Below are 19,936 nucleotides of genomic sequence, written 5' to 3'. Positions count from 1 at the left end.
TGGACTGTGGGTTCAGAAAAACGGCCAAGCTGAGGGCTGCCGTGAAGCTCCAAGGTGAGCAAATCCACCAATAAGTGCAAGACCCACCAAGATAGAGGAGGAACTTTGTCACACTATACAGCAATTGTGTTAACATGACTGATTTGGACTAGTCACTGTGTTGCTGTGGCTTTTTTTAAATGGAACCCAATAGATGTGGGACAAGAAGTAGCAACTTTTTTATTTTTTTTCAGGGAACCTCTTTGTGTTATTGGAAGAGGATATGGATGTCAGGCCATTGTCAGAAACATGCCATTGATTTTTTAAAGGATTTTTTTCCACACGAGGTCAAATCTAGTGAGGAGGCCCTTACATTGTGTATAAGAAGAATTTAAGAAAATTGAATCCAAACAGAAATGTTTTCATGAGATGTTTGACTTCAATGAGAATAATTTTATTTATCATTAATATTATTTATTAGCAGTATTTTAATATTTGTGCTCAGCCTTGTACAAAATGCAGAAAAACCAAGTCATTGTCCTGAGGAGTTTACAATCTAAAGACAAAATTTTCAAGCTGGCATGCCTAAGATTGAAGCTATCCCTAAGACATCTAAATAAGTGGTCTGGTTTTGAGAGGTATTGAGCATGGCGTCAACAGAAGAAGCTGTGAACAATGGGAGCAAAGTCAAATATGGTTGTTCCACATCTCTGAAAATACAGCCACTTACTTAGACACCTAACTATAAATTTAAGTTCCTAACTCTTGGCACCTAAATGTAACATAGTTGGCTTTAAAAACAAAGGGAAATCAGACAATGAACACACTATGAGACTCAGACATGAGAACCAGAAAATGCAACTGACCAGAAAAAGACCATAAACAAAATTAAAAATTACTGGCCTGTTTTCATTGTTTAAATTGGGTGAAATACACAAAATAAAGAAGCAGCATAAATGGTGAAATATAAATTGGATTTAAATAGAATATTCAGAAAGGTATGGGTGTCTGAAAATGAGGTTAGAATGGAAATTGTTTTGCATCCTTAATTATAATTGATAATGGCCAGCGTCCCTTTTAATAATAATAATAATAATAATAATTAATTAATAATACAAAGCACTTTACAAATTCCACACTTTCCCTAATGAACTGCCCCTCTGTTAAGCTAAGGCTTTCACAACTCCTCAATACGTATTTCCACGTGCTCCAGTGTTGATAGCCTTCCTGACAAAAAAACCTGGTTTTGGAAGATGGCAGTATTGTATTCCTTTCCCTTTCTTTTTAAATATCTTTTCTATTCTGTAAAAATACATCTTCTCTTTAAGATTTGTTTGCATTTTAAATTTTATTGATGTGCAAGTGATTTATTTAGTCAGATGTCACATGATCCTTTGATCCCTACTGCCTCTTATAACACTGGATTGGGAGAGATGCCTTTCATTTATCACAACAGAATGTCAAGATCATCTTGCAACACCAGTTTCATTTTTTTGCTAGCTGTTCATGAATCAAAAATCTGAACAGCTGCATAGCACAGAATATAGTTACTTTTGTAGCGAATGGAAACCAGTACTCATTTAGACTGCCTCGGCTACATTCAGATTGTAATCTGGATATTCGTGGCTCATACTATAGTGTGTAGTCTATACAAAAAGACCTAAAGGAAAGTACAGAATCTTTCATGGTTTTACAGTTTATGCCCCAGTGAGAAGCTCATGACATTATAAGGTAGGTCCTACTCGAGGTTGGCAGGGAATTAAAAAAAAATAGAGGCAGAAATACTGAAGCGCAACATTCAAGAACTGAAACCTTATCATATAAAACATTTTCTCTCCCTTTCTGTTTTGGAGATAGCTGAGTGAAAATCTAATTCTCACTGACTTCTGAACTACAAGAATAATAGTGGATAAAGTTTACAATGGACCCAGGAGTGTGAAATTGTATTTCCAGTTCTGTGCACAGTGTATTAGGAAAGTTGATGACTGAATCCTTTATCTAGTTTTTTTTATTGGGAGGGGAGGCGGGAAATCCTTGGCTTGCAGCTAATTGCCATAAAGTTGAGGAGCAGAAAACTCCTCCGTTAAGCATGAAAGCCCCATTGGTAATAGTTTAATTTTTTCTTGATGCATTTAGAATATAAAAAAAAGAAATAACACCAGCATGCTAATGTCCTGTCCATTTCACCTAACAAAAAATGAAAAGATTAGATTGCCTGTCCAAAACATTTAGATTGCTGTGATTTTCTTTCCTCCTTCAGCTGATGAAAGCTGCCATATGGCCTAAATAGCAGCGTGCCTATTTAGATGACCATGTAATATACCTAGTGCATGATGAAACACCAGCCCCCCTGCTGAGAAATTGGAGCAGTAGTCAGCTTTCCTCGGCTGGAAGGACACTGTTCATTATATCCTGCAATCTGGATTCTGTGGCAGACAACAAAAGACTGAGCAGGACTTTATTTAAAGTTCTTTAGCTCTCAAATATGTAGCAGTTTTGGAAATCCATGTAGGATCTTCCAACCAGTAGTACTTTGTTTTAACATGCAGAGCCAGTTTACTTAATCATCTCAGCACCACTTATCTGTAAAGCAAAAATCTGCCTCTAGAGCCCTATACCCTTTCTGATCTTTGGTTCCTACTTCAAACAAAGTATGTTGTCAAGGTTCCTCCCCCACTCTGAACTCTAGGGTACAGATGTGAGGACCTTCATGAAAAACCTCCTAAGCTTATCTTTACCAGCTTAGGTCAAAACTTCCCCAAGGTACAAAATATTCCACCCTTTGTCCTTGGATTGGCCACTACCACCACCAAACTAATACTGGTTACTGGGGAAGAGCTGTTTGGACGCGTCTTTCCCCCCAAAATACTTCCCAAAACCTTGCACCCCACTTCCTGGACAAGGTTTGGTAAAAAGCCTCACCAATTTGCCTAGGTGACTACAGACCCAGACCCTTGGATCTTAAGAACAATGAACAATCCTCCCAACACTTGCACCCCCCCTTTCCTGGGAAATGTTGGATAAAAAGCCTCACCAATTTGCATAGGTGACCACAGATCCAAACCCTTGGATCTGAGAACAATGAAAAAGCATTCAGTTTTCTTACAAGAAGACTTTTAATAAAAATAGTAGTAAATAGAAATAAAGAAATCCCCCCTGTAAAATCAGGATGGTAGATACCTTACAGGGTAATTAGATTCAAAAACATAGAGAACCCCTCTAGGCAAAACCTTAAGTTACAAAAAAGATACACAGACAGAAATAGTTATTCTATTCAGCACAATTCTTTTCTCAGCCGTTTAAAGAAATCATAACCTAACACGTACCTAGCTAGATTACTTACTAAAAGTTCTAAGACTCCATTCCTGGTCTATCCCTGGCCAAGACAGAATACAGACAGACACACAGACCCTTTGTTTCTCTCCCTCCTCCCAGCTTTTGAGGATCTTGTCTCCTCATTGGTCATTTTGGTCAGGTGCCAGCGAGGTTACCTTTAGCTTCTTAACCCTTTACAGGTGAGAGGAGCTTTCCCCTGGCCAGGAGGGATTTCAAAGGGGTTTACCCTTCCCTTTATATTTATGACATATGTGCACATATTTCTGACATGCCATCTACCAAATTGTTGGGTATTTCTTTTTTTAAACTATTATTCGAGCCCATCCCTAAGCTAGGGCAGTGTCTGATATGATGAACAAGGCCACATTCATCTAAAGTGCCAACTAACCATTTGACTCGTTTCTGTTTCCTGTATCAGCATACTTCATCTCTTTGTCACCAAATTATTCCTTCAAGGCAACTGCACATTGTTATGTTGCTAATTTGACTTTATTTTCAATCTCTAATCAAATGTTAATGTGACTTTGCAAGTTGAGTAATTACATTCTGAGTGTAATTTATATGGGAAATGAAGTGACAATAACTGGATAGGTGCCACTGTGTCTGCTACACTTTACTGCTTCTTGAAAGAGAATGGTGCCACACTTTTTCATAGAACCATACAACTGGAGATAGACTAGATGCCATAACACGGCTTTTCTATCTCTCTCCTCATTCACCAAAGGGCATTAACTTTTATTCACTGGTTTTAAGCAATGATTCCTACACATGATGCTGGAGTTGGATTGCCACTACCTTCACAATAATTTTCTGTAAGAGGTAGAGTTTGGGGATTGGGTAGAAAATGGCAAAAATGTTAACATCAAAGGTGGCATGTTGATACAATTAACTATGGCCACGATCATCTTCCCAATAAAATCAATACTAACACTCCCACTGATTTCAGTGGTGCTGGGTCAAGTCCTATATGTATACCTCCACAAAGTCCTAAGTTTTTCTTTGAGGGTTGGTCCCTACTGTATTCCATTGTATTCCAGGTGAGCGCCATGCACCTGGAGCCAGAGAATTTGAAAGTAGCATCTATTGGTCCATGCATCAGTGTCTCAGGCCAAGGGGATAAGGAGTGGGGCCTCTCAAGTTCTTTCTCTCAAGTTCTTTCTCACTGCCACATGGTCCAGGTGGGAACCTCCAGTGTCTGTAGCTTCGGCTTCATCCTACAAAATAAGAATTAGGGTTAGCTTTATAAATAGTTTTTATAGTCTATAGTTCAGTGTTTTATGGATTTATTAATATTTAGATTTAGTCTCTTAGGGAACTTCCCCCAGCCCTGTACTCCATTCGAGTACTAGACTATGCCCTGGACTCCAGGCTTTAAACTCTGGACTTCATGCCTGCATACCTTCTCAGTCAGCAATGACCATCAGTGGTGCTTGTATTACCTTCGGGAAGTCCACATCACTGTGAGGTTCAGTATCTGCCCATCATTCCCCAGCCTTAGCCGAGAAGGGCAGGAACTTCATCTCTGCAAATACCTTATGGAGAAGGCCAGGAGGTCCCAGATCAGACCCAGGCCATGGAATCCTGCTGTATGTTGGTCTGATTCATTAAGGAGTGCACCTTCTACTGCAAAATCTGACACTGGAGCAGGAGATTCAACGCCCAAAACTCTCTGTTGGGATGTCGTTGGGAATCCTGGAAGCGCTCTCAGAAGCATGAGACTCAGTCTTCCTCTAAATCCACTTCAAAGAAGTCAGATTCGGCTCTAAGCAAGCTCACCACCTCAGCCTGTGAGAACTTAGCACATCCTAAGTCCCAGAGGCACAACAAGAAAGCCCATAAGCACATCAGTACCAAACTGTGATCCATCAGTACCGTCATCCTCAGCATCTCCAACCCCAGGATCCATTGGCATTGACAAGTTTTTCATCAATTTTCATCAGCTTCAGGTACTCTCTTCCTCTTCAGCTCCAGCAGTTTGAACAAGTAGAACCCCTCTCACACCAGGGAGATCTGAAATCCGTTGCCACTCCACAAAGCATTTTCTCCGGAAGGAGTTTGTTGCCCATCCCATACAGAGAATACCAGTCCCCCCAGTGGTACTGACAGTATTGCCACTGGAACCGGAATCAGCATTCTTGTCACTGGGAGATTCCTAACCACCAAGTGAACCTTTGGGGGCTGCTCTCACAAGGGTATCCTCAAACAAGAGGTGAACTCCCTATTACAGCAAGGAGCTATAGAACATATCCATCCTCAATACCAAGTTAGTGGGTTTTACTTGATTTATTTCCTGATACCCAAAAAGAAGAGCAGTTGGAGACCAGTCCTCAACCTCTGCCATCTCAACTGCTTCATTCACAAGCTCAGATTTCGCATGTTCACATTAACATCTATAATCCCATTTTTAGAAAAGGGCATGTGGTTTATGGCTCTCGATATGAAAGACGCCTACTTTCACATAGATGTTCACCCCGCTCACAGATGCTTCCTCAGATTATGGTGGGCTCTGACCATTTTCAGCACACTATACTACTCCCTTTCTGAATAGCAACCTCCCTCAGATTCTATACTAATATATTCTTGGTACTAGCAGCTCACATCAGATGATATTGTCTCATTATCTTCCACTACCTCGATGACTGGCTTCTTATCACCACCAGGAAGCCTATGCGCCAACGTCTATGATACTGCACCTCCTTTTCTGACTGGGAGTCAGCATAAACAGAAAAATCAGTTCTCATCCCCATGCAATCTCTGGACTTCATCACAGCCACCTTTAATTCTGTCACTGAAAGAACATACCCAGGACAGGTTCCAGCCCATGAAAAATATAGCTCAGATTACAAACAACGCTCAAATACCAGTCCAAACATGTCATTCTCTTAGGTCATATGGCCTCATGCACCTAGGCCATCCTGTTTGCAAGGCTCCAACTGCATTGCCTTCAAATGTGGCTTCAGTCAGTATACTTTCAAAATCGCCATTACATGAACCTCATTATAATAACCAAGGTAGTGTATTTCTTGCTATGATGGACAAATACTTGCCTGGTATGTGTGGGCATCCCCTTTATCCCTTGTTCTCTGGAAAGAACCATTATTACAAACGTGAAGGGATCCCCAGGGTACAAACTGGAACTGTGGGACCTCTGTGCCCCTTCACCCTCCAGCTTGGGCTGTCTCTCACAATGCTATGCCAGTGACAAATAGCAAACACCTCCAGGCACTGTATCATACTAAATTGTATGAATGCTCTCTAAGCCACTCATGAATCATACAGAAAGAGGCCCTAGCTAATCATCCCAGCCCTGTACCGCAGCACTATACCGTTTTACACTGCTCAAGACTCCCTTGGATAATACAAGCTCATTAATTAGTTAGCCACTCTGACAAAGAGTAGTGGCTCTTGTTAACCTCATTTGAAATTCCCCAAGCACATCAACCAAAGCCACACTGTTTTAGGTAAAATATAAAACAGTTTTATTAACTACAGAAAGATAGATTTTAAGTGATTATAAGTAGCAGGCGTAGAAATAAAAATTGGTTACAAAAGAAATAAAAATAGAAATTCTAACTTTAACAGACTAAGCAAGATTTGACTCAAAGAGTTATTCTCGCCCTAATAGATGTTACAAGCAGCTCACAGTCCTTAATACATGGGCTGTATTCCCTTTCAGCTTGGAATCAATCTCCCCAGTTCAAAGTCTTTGTTTTCCAGATGATTTTCCAGATGTTGAGATGGGGGAGGAGCGAGCTCCAGTGATTATGTCGCTGTCCTTTTTTATACTTTATTTCAGCTGCTAAAAAGATCCTTGCTGTGATGTGGGTTAGGCCACCTTCATTGCGTACATGCGCTCTCTGTGGAGTCTCTGGGATGGCCACTGGGAGAGTGGATTCTCCTTAATGGTCCATAAACACATGTCTGGTTGATCCTGATGTAAATCTGTCTTACTGGGTGCTCCTTTGTTGCCACTGAAAGGCTGTCTGTAGATGTTTCCCAACCTCACAACATATGTCAGTAACCCACATAGCAAAACTTCGTAACTTCAGATTCAATGGTAACACACATAATTCAACAGGATATTAATGTTCAACAAATCAAGACTTATTAGATGATACCTCATCATAATCATATAACAGTGGTGAACATGGGGGTTCCAGGTTGCTATTCTGAGGTACAGAGTGTTACAACAAACGCATCCCTATTAAGTTGGGGAGCCCACATGAAAAGCCAAATAGCACTTGGACACCTTGAGAGTCCAGGATGCATATCAATATACTGGAGTTGCAACACTCTGGAAGGCATGCAAGACCTCTCTTCCATTCATCCATATTCACCATGTCCTTGTAATGTAAGACAATGTTATGACTGTCTTCTGCATCAACAAGCAGGAAGGAACAAGATCCATCTCCCTGTGTGCAGAAGTGGTCAGCTTGTGGAACTGGCGCATGAGCAATTGAATCACCCTCTCAGCAGCCTCCCTTCCAGGGAAGCAAAATATGCAGATGCCCCTAACAGATATTTGCAAAAGAAAAGGAGTACTTGTGGCACCTTAGAGACGAACCAATTTATTTGAGCATAAGCTTTTTTGAGCTACAGCTCACTTCATCCGATGAAGTGAGCTGTAGCTCACGAAAGCTTATGCTCAAATAAATTGGTTCGTCTCTAAGGCGCAACAAGTACTCCTTTTCTTTTAGCGAATACAGACTAACACGGCTGCTACTCTGAAACCTAACAGATATTTTGCAGTCAACCACAAGTAGGAGCTCTATGACTTGGCATCCTGCAATACTTTCACCCTATGGGGAACCCCAACTCGGGATCTGTTCACCTCTCAAGAAAACAGGAAATGCCTCACATATTGCTCCAGAGGCGCCCTAGGTCACCACTCACAGGGTGACACTCTGCTTCTTCCTTGGTCAGATCAGTTCAACAGTACCTTCCCTTCACTACTGCTCCTGCCACGGGTTCTACACAAAATCCAGCAGGACAGAGTCATCCTGATGGCCCACTTCTGGTCCAGGCAGTTTTGGTTTCCCAACCTCCTATTCATGTCACCTCGCCCACCTATCTTCCTCCCAGTGTTTCCCAAACTCCTGACTCAGTGGAATGGCAAGATCAAGCACCCTGATCCACATTCACTCCACCTCAGGAATTGGTATTTGGATGGGCATCCATCTTAGAATGTTCATGCTCCACAACCATGTGAGACAACCTTGCTAATAGTAGAAAGGACTCTGCTAAAAGATGTTACATATCTAAATGGAGGCATTTTTCTTCTTGAGCACATCAAAGAGGCATTCTCCCAGAAACTGCAGATATACCTCTCATCTAGGACTATATCCTCTCTTTGAAGACATCAGGATTGTCCATCAACTCCTTCTGAGTCTGCTTGGCAGCAAGTAGTGCATACCATCCCCTTCTGAGAACTACTCAGTCTTTGCACATCCACTGACAATAGATTTTGCAAAAGGACTAATCAGAACCTTTCCACCTATTCAGAAGCCTACTCCCCAGAGGTACTTTAACCTTGTTCTCTTGGTACTCACAAGGCCCTCCCTTTGAATCTTTAGCATCTTGCTCCATGTCTCTCCTTTCCATGAAGATCACTTTCCTTGTAGCCATCACCTCAGCTAGAAGGGTTGGTTGACAAGCATGAAGCAATGATGGCAGATCCTCCTTACACTATATTCCATAAGAACAAGGTTTCTTTGCTTCTACATCTCAAATTCACCCCTAAAGTATTTTCAGAATTTCACCTTAACCAATCAATTCACTTACCATGCTCTTCCCAAAACTGTACACAGTTTTCTGCAGAGAAATTAAGACTCCATTCCTTCAGTGTTCAGCGGGCCTTTGTATTTTACCTGAAAAGAACAAAACCAATCAGGATTTCCCCAAGACTATTTGTTGCTGTAGCAGAAAGAATTAGGGGGCACGCCATCTCCACCTAGAGCAGTAGGTACAATATACCATGCCATGCCACCCTTACATAAATTAATAATTGTAACAGTGATGTTTTCACTTATTTTGCTAATTTAAAATGCTCTTGGTAGACATATGCCTGGGTTGAAATGAAAGGTACTGTATCAATTTGAATCATATTGCTGTCATATAACAAATACTAAACCTTATGTTTTTTTAGATGTACAGGTAGTATGTATAGTGTGTGGATGCAGCCCATATAACACATAGAGAGCTGTGTATGCAGCCCACAATCGTAAATAGGTTAAGAACCACTGACCTAGAGAATCTCCAAATGGATCTCTGGCTGCATTCTACTCTGCTATCAGCTGTTGAACCCCCCACTCCCTTCAATGGGGAAAGAGCTCATTCCACCAGAACACAAACTACAACAATGGCATCATTTAAGGATGTTCCCCTCCTTGAGATCTGTAAGACAGCCACATGGGACTCCGTTCACCAGTTTGCAAAACATGTCCCAGTGTGGGACTCCTCTGCTGATGCCTCCTTTGGGATGGCAGTTCTCAGCCCTTCCGTCTACATCCTCACGCCCTCCTCCTTAGGTACTGCTTGTGAGTCACCCACAGTGGGGTACAATAGGGACATCACTCAAAGAAGAAAAGGAAGTTACTGACCTGAAACTGGAGGGTCTTTGAGATGTTTAGTTTCAATCTGTAGTCTACTATCCTCTTTCTTTCCCCTCTGCTTCAGCTCTATCTAATTTGTGGTAGAGAAGGAACTGTAGAGGCGGTCAGTCCACTCTTTTTTTTTGTTCCCTTGGATGGAGACACAAGGTGAGCCAGGGTGCGTGCACAGACCACCAGACATTGCTTTCAAATTATCCGGCTCTGGGCACATAGTGCACATGCATAAACCACAGTGGGACCATACATCTCAAAGAACCTTCAGTTACAGGTCAGTAACTTACCCTTTTAGCCACTGCTAGCTAGCACTGGCTATTTTTAGGAGTCAGTTTGCCCCTTACTCTCTTATTATTTTTCTACTCTCTGCTCCTTGCAAAGGTCTTCCCTGTGCTAATCCAGACTACTAAGAAGTCATTTAATATGGGCCAACTCATTTATTTCATCCCTATTTAATTTTTCTTAGCTGTATCATTTGGGCATCTAGACGTGCCTGTCCAGAAAGTCTGTTGCATTTATGCATTATTTCAGGAAATTCTGCTTGCAGACCTAGATTTGTAATTCCACATATTTTCCACTTAGTTTTACATGGTGGAGATATAGATGTTCTTTTGTTTGTACAGGCTTCTTTGGAAATGTATATTGTGTAGAAGTCTGAAAATAGACATACTTATTTAAATACTGACATGTAGGAAGATAACTGATGAGCACAACTCATTTAGCCTCTTACTGGGATTGTTGTTCTTATGTTTTAATATTACAGATAGTCAATATTAATGCCCATAATCCTCAAAACATTTTTATCTGAAAATTGTTATTACTACATATGTTGCTTTGACTTTTTAAAAGGTACGTGTGCATTGTAATTGATCCACTTTCCGTATACTTTTGAGTTGTATGGTGCCATCTGTGAAGCAGTCCCATGATAGCGAAGTACAAGTCGTGATTTTCCCATATAATTAAATTGCTGAGTTAATCACAGTTATGTAAAAGATGGGCTATAAAAATAAACTGATGCCTGTAGCATTGTTTAGTGCTTTCAAAAGCCATTTCTCATTAGGACTGTGATTAGCATTTGTTTTGTAATGTTCCAGGGAACAATTGTCCAAACAGATTGTGCTTTTAGTAAAATAAACCTACATAAGAGTTGAATTACAGATTCATTGCAGTCTATCACCTAAAATCATTAATTGGAACTGAAGAAATAGTTAAGCTTGAGGAGGAAAAATAAAAGTGTTTGACACTTTCACAGTGTCAAAAGGATGGCAATGTACCATGCCAGCCACAGATGAGAATATGAGTGTGTAGTGGGTCACAGCTTCTTTCCTTTTATAATAAAGGACACCTCTGCTTCTTTGCGCTATTTACAGATATTTTCTCCACTATTGTTTACATTTGATAGCCTTTTTAAACTAGTTCAGTATCAAGAAGTGTCTTAACTATTAGGCACTGGACATGGTGCATATTTGCTATTATATTTGACACCTATGAGACAGATTTAAAATACAACATTGTGGGTTTCATTCCTGTATCCTCGACATAAAATATATTGATCCATTTGCGTGAAATAGTGCAGGTCTTTCAAAAGCAGCATGGTGGTCGACGGGCAACTTAAAATGCTTTGTGTTCTAGTCCTTTTCCTTGTGCAAAGTCGAAGTACAATGAGATTTCATATTTTATCTGTTTCATTATGTCCAAGAGCTTTTTCTGGAGTAATAGTTGACAAGAGAGAACTTATTCAAATGTAAAAATAAAAAATAAAATGAATTACAAAATTGTCATGACTAGGTTGCAACTGGTACTTGATGATGTAGTGAAATGAAATCCTTACACCTGAGCAACATAGTGTATTTATAATCGCTATTAGAATTTGAACATATCAGGAGATGTTGCTAGAAATGCCCTTCACAACTCCAGAGATGTACACATTAATTTCAGAATAATGTTGTAGTTTGAGTTTTGGAATGAAAAAGTTCAGCTTCATTGAAGCACTGGAATGGGTTACCTAGGGATGTGGTGGAATTTCCTTCCTTAGAGGTTTTTAAGGTCAGGCTTGAAAAAGCCCTGGCTGGGATGATTTAGTTGGGGATTGGTCCTGCTTTGAGCGGGGGTTGGACTAGATGACCTCCTGTGGTCCCTTCCAACCCTGATATTCTATGATTCGAAAATATGGAGCCCTCTCTGATATTTTCTTAGGGGCTCTTTCTCCTCCATCCTGGTATTTCCTGATATTCCAAGGTATTTCTCAATCCTTACCTAAACCACTGATTCTTTTACCATTATTATCTATCACTTGAAGACTTGAGATCAGAATTGAAGGTCTTTTTTAAAAGATATGCTCTAGCTCAACCAGAAATTATGGGCATGATGTAGGAATAAGTGTCACCTTTGCTGCTCACCCATCTGCCATTTACGTGCTCCCCCTCTCACTGTCTTCTCCCTGCTTTGCCCATTCACCCCTGCATCCCTGCTGCTCCTCCATATCCCGTCATGCTCCCAGTGCTGTGTGGAGAAGCAGCCCCTTATTGGAGCACTTAGCTCACCAACAGCCTGGATGGCAGGCTCCTTTCTTCCCCCCACTGCCTCTGGCTGGGTCAGCGACCCAGGAAAGCCCAAGACCCTCCGGCCTGGGGTGCTGGCCAGGAGGAGCCGAGCCCTGCGTCTGCTAAAGCCCCGCACTGCATTGGCACAGGGTAGCCTCTCCACCCCTCAGCTAAGCTCTGGAGTGGGGGGGAAGCAATTTCCAGCCTGTTCACCCCCTGAACCTGCAGGATCCACAGTAACCCCCTGGGCAGAAGCTTAGCACCCTATTCCCCCCCCACCCCTCGCCCACTCTGGGTCCTGCCCCCAGGGAGCATGGGGCTGCTTTGACCCCTAGGCACCCTCCCCTGCTGAGCCACCTCTCTGGCTAGGTTTGCTGAAGCCCCTGGAGTCAGGTTCACTGTGCCCCGGTGCACAATGCATCCTTAGAGTTTAACCCCTTCCTGGCCTCGCTGTAGCCAGGGGACAGGAGGTGGCTGGATTAGGTCCATGGCCAGCAGCAGCCTGGAGGTGTTAGCTGCAGTTTGACACAGTGTGAGCAGAAAGGGAAAAGCTGCTTCCAGATACAGGGGATGGAGGCAGGGGGAAGAGATGAGCTCTGCAAAGACAGGTCATCCCTCCCACCCTACCCCCCAGTGACTGGAAGCAGCTCCCGTCCCTGCTCTCCCACAAAGTGCCGAAAGGCTGCTGCTGGCCACATTCTGGTGTGAACCCTGGCAGAAATCTGGGGAGGGGGGACATGTGCCCCAATTCCCCATGTGTTGCCTCAGGAAGAGGCAGCACTAGGTATCAGGAGAGGCAGGTCCATCCCAGGGGCCCAGCCCAGTATGGAGGGTGGAGAGCGCTGGGCAGGGAGGGGAGGCTCAGTTAGCCATTCCCCCCTGTGTGTGAGAGAGGTGTATGGGTGTGTTTCACCTCTGTCTGTGTGTGTGTGTCACCCCTCCCTGTGTGAACCCTAAAGTCTTAAAGATAAGGTAAATAAAAAGAATCCAACTATGCAGTATTTCTTTTTAACAGGGGCTCAGTCAACTTGATATATTAATTTGACTTGTTTGTACTGCATAGTTCTGATTGATTGCTGTCAAACTCTTTTGAATACGAGTAGTTTTACCAGGTGTCCAGTATTCAGCATTGGGAAATATGGTCACCCTACCCAATGTGCTTTGTTCATCCATTTGTTCATCTATTTGTAATTTAGTTTTAGCATTTGTTATGATACTATAGCTGGGCAGGAAACAGTTTTCCCATAATGTGAGTGTTTTGAGATTTCAAAATTTTTTCTTGTCCTGAAATAGGACACAGTAAAAACCTTGACATTTTTTGCGAACCAGAAATCCCTGAACAAGTCAGAAGAGCTCAGCTGAAATGTTTCATTTTGATAATTTTTAAATGTTTTGTTTCACTTTCAATCTTTTTATTTTACATTTCTTTACTGTAAATTTATTTAAATTTTGAAACAAAAAGACGTTTTGACCCAAAAAGCAGAACTTTTTGTTTCAAAAAAAATTTAAACCAGGAAATTTGTCCACGCTGACCCTTTCCCATGAATACTTTCGGTTTAGACTTTCTGGCAAAAAATTCCTGATTAGCGCTATATAATATGTAGTAGTTAATGTTCTGTGGCATTACACATTATGTAATACAAAACTTCACTAACACATCTTCATTGAGCAATGGGAAAAGATTGGGGCAAGCAAATGATGGGCTGTGAATATTAGCAAATTACAAATTAACAATATTCTACTATAGTGTCAATTTAAAGCATTAACGTATGTGAGAGTAATATCTATACTCATGTGTGTACTGGACACGTTTGGTGACTTCAATGGGGAGCCTTGCCTGAGCTGGGCCCTGTTATGTTCTTGCACAGGTATGGTGTCTGAAGGTAACTTTGGCCCTTATCAAACAACTGCATGCATGTGGATTCAGGGGTCTACCCATGTGGAGCCAGTTGTAGGTCTGAGGCTTTTATTATCCAGTATGAATCTACTATCACAGATGCTTTAGATGTACAATATAGCCTTAAGAGGGAAAGTAGTAAAATGTTAATTAATATCCCAAATGTTTCCCTATGTTAATATTAGAAAGTTGTATCTCTTATAACTGTTATTAATATTATGTATTATAACATTATAATTTATTGTTATATTAATATTATTTTAATTATAAGCATTAAAATTGTGTTAGCAAACTTGTTGAAATATTGACCCAGTCCCTCCACTCACCTGAATATGCCTACTGAAATCAACAGAACTACTTGGATGAGTCAGATCCGCAAAATAAGTTTGAAACTGGATAGATTATTTCAGGCATCTTAAGAAGAATCATTTAAAAGTTTAACTAATTGTTATGTGTATGTATTTAGAAAAAATAAGCCGAAACCATAGCCTTTAAACCAAATTGATTTCCTTCAGTTTATTGAAGAGAACCAGACTCTTTCAGAATTACCCCTGGAATCTTGATGTGCAGCGGCAGCGAAATCGGTGCTGTGTACAGAATTATTATTTGTTAGCACTAAATCCCTTTCTAGCTGTGAAGTTTCACATGGTTCACTGACTTTTTCATTTCCTGTGTGTGTGTGTGTGTGTGTGTGTGTGTGTGTGTGTGTGTTGTTTCCCTTTCCCCAGAGATTTGCCTTTTGACTAAGGGCCGCCGCACTGCCAGTGTCAGAGCCGATACATACTGCCGTCTCTATTCCCTCTCCGTGGACAATTTCAACGAGGTTCTGGAGGAGTACCCCATGATGAGGAGGGCCTTTGAAACGGTGGCCATTGACAGACTAGACAGAATAGGTATTGTTTTTTTTTATATTTGACTTTATTCTTAAAATATTAATTTTTTTCTGAGTGGAAATCTAATATTCCAAAATTAAACCCTTTTTTAAAAAAATTACCTTACTTTTCCACTGCAGGAAATGTTCTGTTGACTTATGAATAAGAAATGTGGTAAGACAAGAAGTTCTGCAAGGTTATTTTTAAATACGAAAAAAGATTTTATTTTAGTCTGGGGTTTATTTTCTATACCTTAAGTATCAAGATTATTATTTATTAATCATGCATAGTGCTGTTAATGTGCACCACATTGTTCAGTGATTTAGGTTAGTGAAAAATAGATAATATTTCCCTGCCCCATATAGTTTATAGTCAAAGAAACCAATGCTGAGAGGAGCTGAGTGCTTTCAACACCCACAGAAGCCAATGGGAGTTGAAGCCACTCTGTGCTTTGCTTGAAGCCCTCATTTACCTCACAAGCTGGTTGCTATGGATTTGATTTCCAAAGGTGCTGAGCATCTGCAACTTGAATTGAAATCGCTGGAATCTGCTGATGTTCAGAAAATCAGGTCTAAGATGTCCAAGTGAAAGACAAAGTGATGAGGTAGAGTCTCCACCACTTGAAATCTTTAAATCAAGATTGGGTTTGTTTCTCAAAGTTATGCTCTAGTTCAGCTAGTGATTGTGGGCTTAATACAGAAGTTATTTGACCTTTGTTATGCAGGAGGTCAGACTAGATCATCACAGTGGTTCTTTCTCACTTTAAAATCTGTAACTCCTGCAAGATGCTGGACACCTTGAACTCCCACAAGTACCTTCCAGGATCAGACCCTAACAGAACAGACAGACAGAATTTTCACTCAGTAGGGTTGGCATTAGAGTTTAAACACTTCACCAAAGTGGTTTAGTTTTAGCAGTTTCTTCAAGTTGCGATTGTAGGGAGCTTGAAGTATGTTAGTCATAGGGGCACAAGAAGGTGTACACAGCTTAAAATATTTACTATGAAAAACAGGCAAAGAATTCAATATTTATAACAGACCTTTGCTAACATTTATTTAGCAAATACATTTAAAAATATTTGTGCAAACATTTTGCAGACATAAAAAAGGAGACTAGCTTTTGAGAATGTGGTGCACTGAGTTAGTAAATCAAGATGCTGGAAGCTCTTTCGTTCTGGGATCATATCTTTGATTATGTCCTTGCACAGAACTATGCATGTGGTCAGTGCTTAACAAATAATAAATATTATTAATGGTAGCATTTAATAGAGTTTCTATTAATAGGAAATCTTCAGATGACAAAAATAGTACAAATTCTCATATAAAAAATAAGATCAATTTAGTTGGAATTGTTATTCCTGTATGTCTGATTCAATTGATACACTGAGAAATACTGCCTGCCTGTACCTTCACAGATGGGCAAAACACTAGTCAAACCATAACTTGTGAGAGATCCCAGGTATTTAATTTACAGTGATTATTACACAACCAGGTACCACATAAGCAATGAGTCATATTAGGTCACAGATATTTAGAGATTACTTCTCTGAGTCTGGTAGTCACTAGTTACAAATGTCTAATAATTAGTTCCAAGAAATGTGCTAAATAGCAGATATATTTATAACTTATGTAACAGTTTAGTATTCAGGAAATTAGGACAGCTTGATAAAGAGAGAGATTAATTTTTTACACTTAGTCTAGTCGCTTTTCCCACCCCCTGTTGTTCAGTAAATTGTCATGGTTACGTGTTGAAAATAATTTTAATAATAATGGTGCATTATAAGTAAAGAGGTACCATGCTGATGCAGAAAGTTCACATCTCTCTCAGTGTACGGTGTTGTTAAGGCAGGCAGTTTAGCTACAGAGCATGTGGGGTGTGTAGCAGAGTCAGCTGGTCTGGGTTGTGTGTGCAGTATGAGAGCTACTGCAGAAGTACCCCAAGAGTGGTTCAGCACTGCTCCACAGCTAGGAAAGAAGAATTCTTTCATCCCTCACCCCCTAGGAAGATCATTACAGCACTACTACGTAGGCTGTCTGACACCCAGAACTTGAGCTGTACTGCATGACTGACAATGGACTTTGTGTTTTATCACGGTCTTAATACACCTTGCATGCACTCACACTGTGAGTGTGAGAATCTGTTACTGGGCACCAGACCTGCTAACCCATCTGCTCTTGTACCTCTTTCTTTCTAAAGGAAAGAAGAATTCGCTTCTCCTGCAGAAGTTCCAGAAAGATCTCAATACTGGAGTTTTCAACAATCAGGAGAATGAGATCTTGAAGCAGATAGTAAAACATGACAGAGAGATGGTGCAGGCTATTGTCCCAGTTAGTCTACAGCAAATGCCAGCACTGAATTCTAGCTCTTCAACCACGGCATCATCATCGCGAATCAGGACACAGTCTCCTCCTGTGTATACTGTGACCAGCCTATCTCATGGAAACTTGCATTCTCCAACACCAAGCACGCAGGTGCCCCAGCAAGCTGTCGTTCTCTCTCCTTGCTCTTATACTACTGCAGTCTGTAGTCCGCCAGTTCAGAGCCCTCTGGCAGGTCGAACTTTTCAGTATGCATCCCCAACTTCTTCACAGTTGTCACTGATGCAGCAGCAGCAGACACCTAGTTCATCACAGAAAAATGAAGTTCACAAGAGTACACAAGCCCTTCACAACACTAACCTGACAAGAGAGGTGAGGCCTCTCTCTGCCTCACAGCCTTCTTTGCCCCATGAGATTTCCACTTTCGTTTCTAGACCTCATCCAACAGTGGGAGAGTCTCTCGCCTCAATTCCACAACCTGTCTCTAGTATCCAAGGTCCAGGTATGCAGGTTGGGAGCAGAGGCACTGTCCCTCAGAGAGTTGCTCTCTTCCGTCAGATGTCTTCAGGAGCAATTCCTCCTAACCGAGGGGCCCCGCCGCCAACAGCTGTTCTACAAAGGGATTCTTCCACAGTCTTAAACACAGACCAAGAAGGAGACAAACCGCGATTTGCTTCAAACTTATGATCCTTGTTAACTGTGAAAAGCAGAGACATTGTAATGAACTGAAAACATCCCAGAAACTATTTTAGCCTATTTCCTGATAGACCCTGGCAGCCTACTATGAAACAAAATATTTTAGACAGCTCTGCCCTTCATAACGAATACAACGTATAGATCCAAAAAGGCATTTAAAAGACTTGGTTAGAATTTGTCTTTTTTCATTAAAGGAGCCTAGATTTTGTTGTAATATTATTTGTTTTTAATGTGTGTTACTTTAAAATTAATCTAGCATATTTCTCTACTTCTGAAGAGATGTCCTATTTCAATGGCGGGGGGAAAGGGAGGGGGGACAAAAATAACCCAATGATAATACACTTTATATGTTAAATGACCGTATTATTTATTCCAGGAAATAAACTTAAAAAAAACACCCCTCAAACTAGCTAGGAAATAGCACCTATTGAATAATAACTTTTAACTTTCATTAATTGCATTTCTGTATAAAAATTGTAAATCATTTATCATGGAAAATCAATCATAATCTCCCATTTTATTGGTCCAAATTTCATTTTAGTGCTTTCCATTGACAATTAGATTGAAGAAGAAATATACTCCAGCCGTATGCAGTAGAAGAACTAGCATTACCATTGCTCTGGATAATTGTAATCTCAAAACATGTAAATCATTCTGTGATTTCAGAAAACTGGGTGGACTTCTATCTTCATATTGCAGAAGACTTTGATGAAAACTATAAATATTGTCATTGTAAAAAACTTTTTAGACCCAAACAAAAATAGCTGCTGTGTGGTGTATCATTGCAAGGTCTTTGTTTAGAAATTTAGTTTCAGCTCTTCACTTCATAACTTTACAGTTTTAAAATTTATTAAATTTAAGAGCAACACAACTGTTAAATTGTAATGCAATGGCAATATTACTTTTACATGCACTGTTTTTATGCAAAATTGTACGCTTGATCCTGCAAAGTGCTTGTACTTCACCAATGCCATCACTTTTCTTCCTTGCCCTAAACAGCATCTGAAAATAGTCCATGCATGCTTTTGTAAAAAAACAAAAAACCACAAAAATATAGGTTCGGTCAGCCCTTGTAGGAAAAGGCTTACAGTAACTTTTTGGCTTTAGAAAATGATAAGCATTCATTAATTGTGTCTACCTTAAAATTTCCTATAATGCTGACTCTGAATCTCTGTTTTAAGGCTAGAAGTGAGGTTTTTCATTTAAAGGATTATTCGTAAACCACAGCTTAATTTAGACTTTCAGGTGCTTTCTGTGTCTTCACTGTAGTTTTGTAGTTGACTGTGGTGTTAATTTAAAAGAAATAAATAGAATATAGCATCAAGTCTGTCTGGGATTGCACGATTTGGTCTGTGTATATCGTAATTAAATGGATAGTATATCCTATGGCATGTAGTGTCAAACATAGCCCATAGATATGAAGTTTATTTTTTTAAAGTCTTTAAAAATAGAAGGGAAAGGGTGACAGAAAGCAGGGTTAAAGCATACTGTTTTGTGAACATTTTCTTTCGTTTGCTCAGATCTTCACATTATCTTGTGATTCGACAGCATCTCCACAAAAGAAGTTCTTTAATAATCATTTGTGCCTGACGTGTCACAGTAAAATAGAAATTGAAACGGAATATGTCATAATTCAACTATTATTGATAAAACAGCATTATGAACTATAATACAAAACATATATCATATT

The 19,936-nt window shown here is 40.4% G+C and overlaps 1 protein-coding gene across 1 annotated transcript in view; it reads left to right on the top strand.

Annotated features, from left to right (window-relative positions):
* Positions 1–18,375, top strand: part of HCN1 (hyperpolarization activated cyclic nucleotide gated potassium channel 1) — a 321,687-nt gene extending 303,312 nt beyond the window's left edge. The window contains exons 7-8 of the mRNA XM_084627782.1: positions 15,089–15,253; positions 17,429–18,375. Of these exons, the coding sequence (XP_084483908.1) occupies positions 15,089–15,253; positions 17,429–18,237 (974 nt within the window). The 3' untranslated portion in view covers positions 18,238–18,375. The remainder of the gene's footprint in view (positions 1–15,088; positions 15,254–17,428) is intronic.
* Positions 18,376–19,936: the final 1,561 nt, after the last annotated feature.

Source organism: Lepidochelys olivacea, assembly GCF_965140295.1.
Source record: "Lepidochelys olivacea isolate rLepOli2 genome assembly, chromosome: 5".
Lineage (NCBI taxonomy): Eukaryota > Metazoa > Chordata > Testudines > Cheloniidae > Lepidochelys > Lepidochelys olivacea.
Note: the sequence above shows the minus strand (reverse complement) of the source record. Positions and strands in the feature narration are given on the sequence as shown.